Source organism: Aplysia californica, unplaced genomic scaffold (assembly GCF_000002075.1).
Source record: "Aplysia californica isolate F4 #8 unplaced genomic scaffold, AplCal3.0 scaffold00257, whole genome shotgun sequence".
NCBI lineage: Eukaryota > Metazoa > Mollusca > Gastropoda > Aplysiida > Aplysiidae > Aplysia > Aplysia californica.
In genome coordinates, this window is record NW_004797527.1 from 686,645 (window position 1) to 687,716 (window position 1,072).

At 39.5% G+C, this 1,072-nt stretch overlaps 1 protein-coding gene across 1 annotated transcript in view; it reads left to right on the plus strand.

Moving 5' to 3' along the window:
* Positions 1–1,072, plus strand: part of LOC101853007 — a 13,411-nt gene that overhangs the window by 9,579 nt on the left and 2,760 nt on the right. Inside the window, exon 5 of the mRNA XM_005100712.3 lies at positions 807–956. Within this exon, the coding sequence (XP_005100769.1) occupies positions 807–956 (150 nt within the window). The remainder of the gene's footprint in view (positions 1–806; positions 957–1,072) is intronic.

The window sequence follows — 1,072 nt, forward strand, 5'->3', positions numbered from 1 at the left end:
TTAGCAGCAGCAGCAGCAGCAGCAGCAGCAATATCATCATCACCATCACCATCAACATCATTATCATCATCACCATCACCACCACCATCATGTTTTAAAGTAGGGGGGGAAAAAGGTATACTTGAGACTTGAATAGGGTTGGTGTCGTTTAATCAGATGTTCGTATAGGCCTGGATGTTCAACGTTTCGCCAATAAGGCTTCATCAGGAACATAGTATCTGAGAAAAAAATTGAGTGATGACGCCATAGCAACAAAGAGTTCACTACAAGTTACGTATTGATGCGATTTGGACAATATCGGAAAGAGCCGAAGCTCTGAAAAAGAAAAGCTAAGTCGTTACTGCCATGGTCCATATCATCATCATCATCATCATCATCACCATCATCATCATCATCATCATCATCATCATCATCATCATCATCATCATCATCACCATTATGTCAAGGTTTCCAATGTTGACCTGTCAGATAAGTGTCTAACCCTACACACAAATTCAAAGGTGCACATTCACCAGTTTATGAGTAGAGACATTCCATCCATGCGTATATCAGCAGAAAAAGACAAACACCAGTTTCTTATTATACATAATATATATGAAGAGAAATCCAACCGATGAGAAGAGACAGTCTTCGGTATTTAATATATGAGAAGAAACATGTCCCCGTCTTTGTAAGAAGAGACATTCTACGGTATGTACGAGGAGAAAAAAAAACATCCTCAACTGTACTGAGCTATGAAACCGAATGTGACCTGGCTCCATTCTCCAAATGTGTGAAACTGACGAAATAAATATATCGTTTTTCAGGTGAAACTGAATGATTACAACTATTTCAAAACACAAAAAGCAAACCTGATAATGGAAGTTGTGAAAGGGCTTGTTGGAAAACGGCACTCCATTCTTTACATCGGCCTTGGAATTCATGACGGACTGAATTCCACTACTGTACATGAAAAAGTAAGGTTTTGTGAGTGTTTGTGTGCGTGTGTTTTTGTTTGTGTGTGTGTGTGTGTATGTGTGTGTGTGTGAGTGTGTGTGTGTGTGTATGTGTGTGTGTGTGTGTGTGTGTGTGT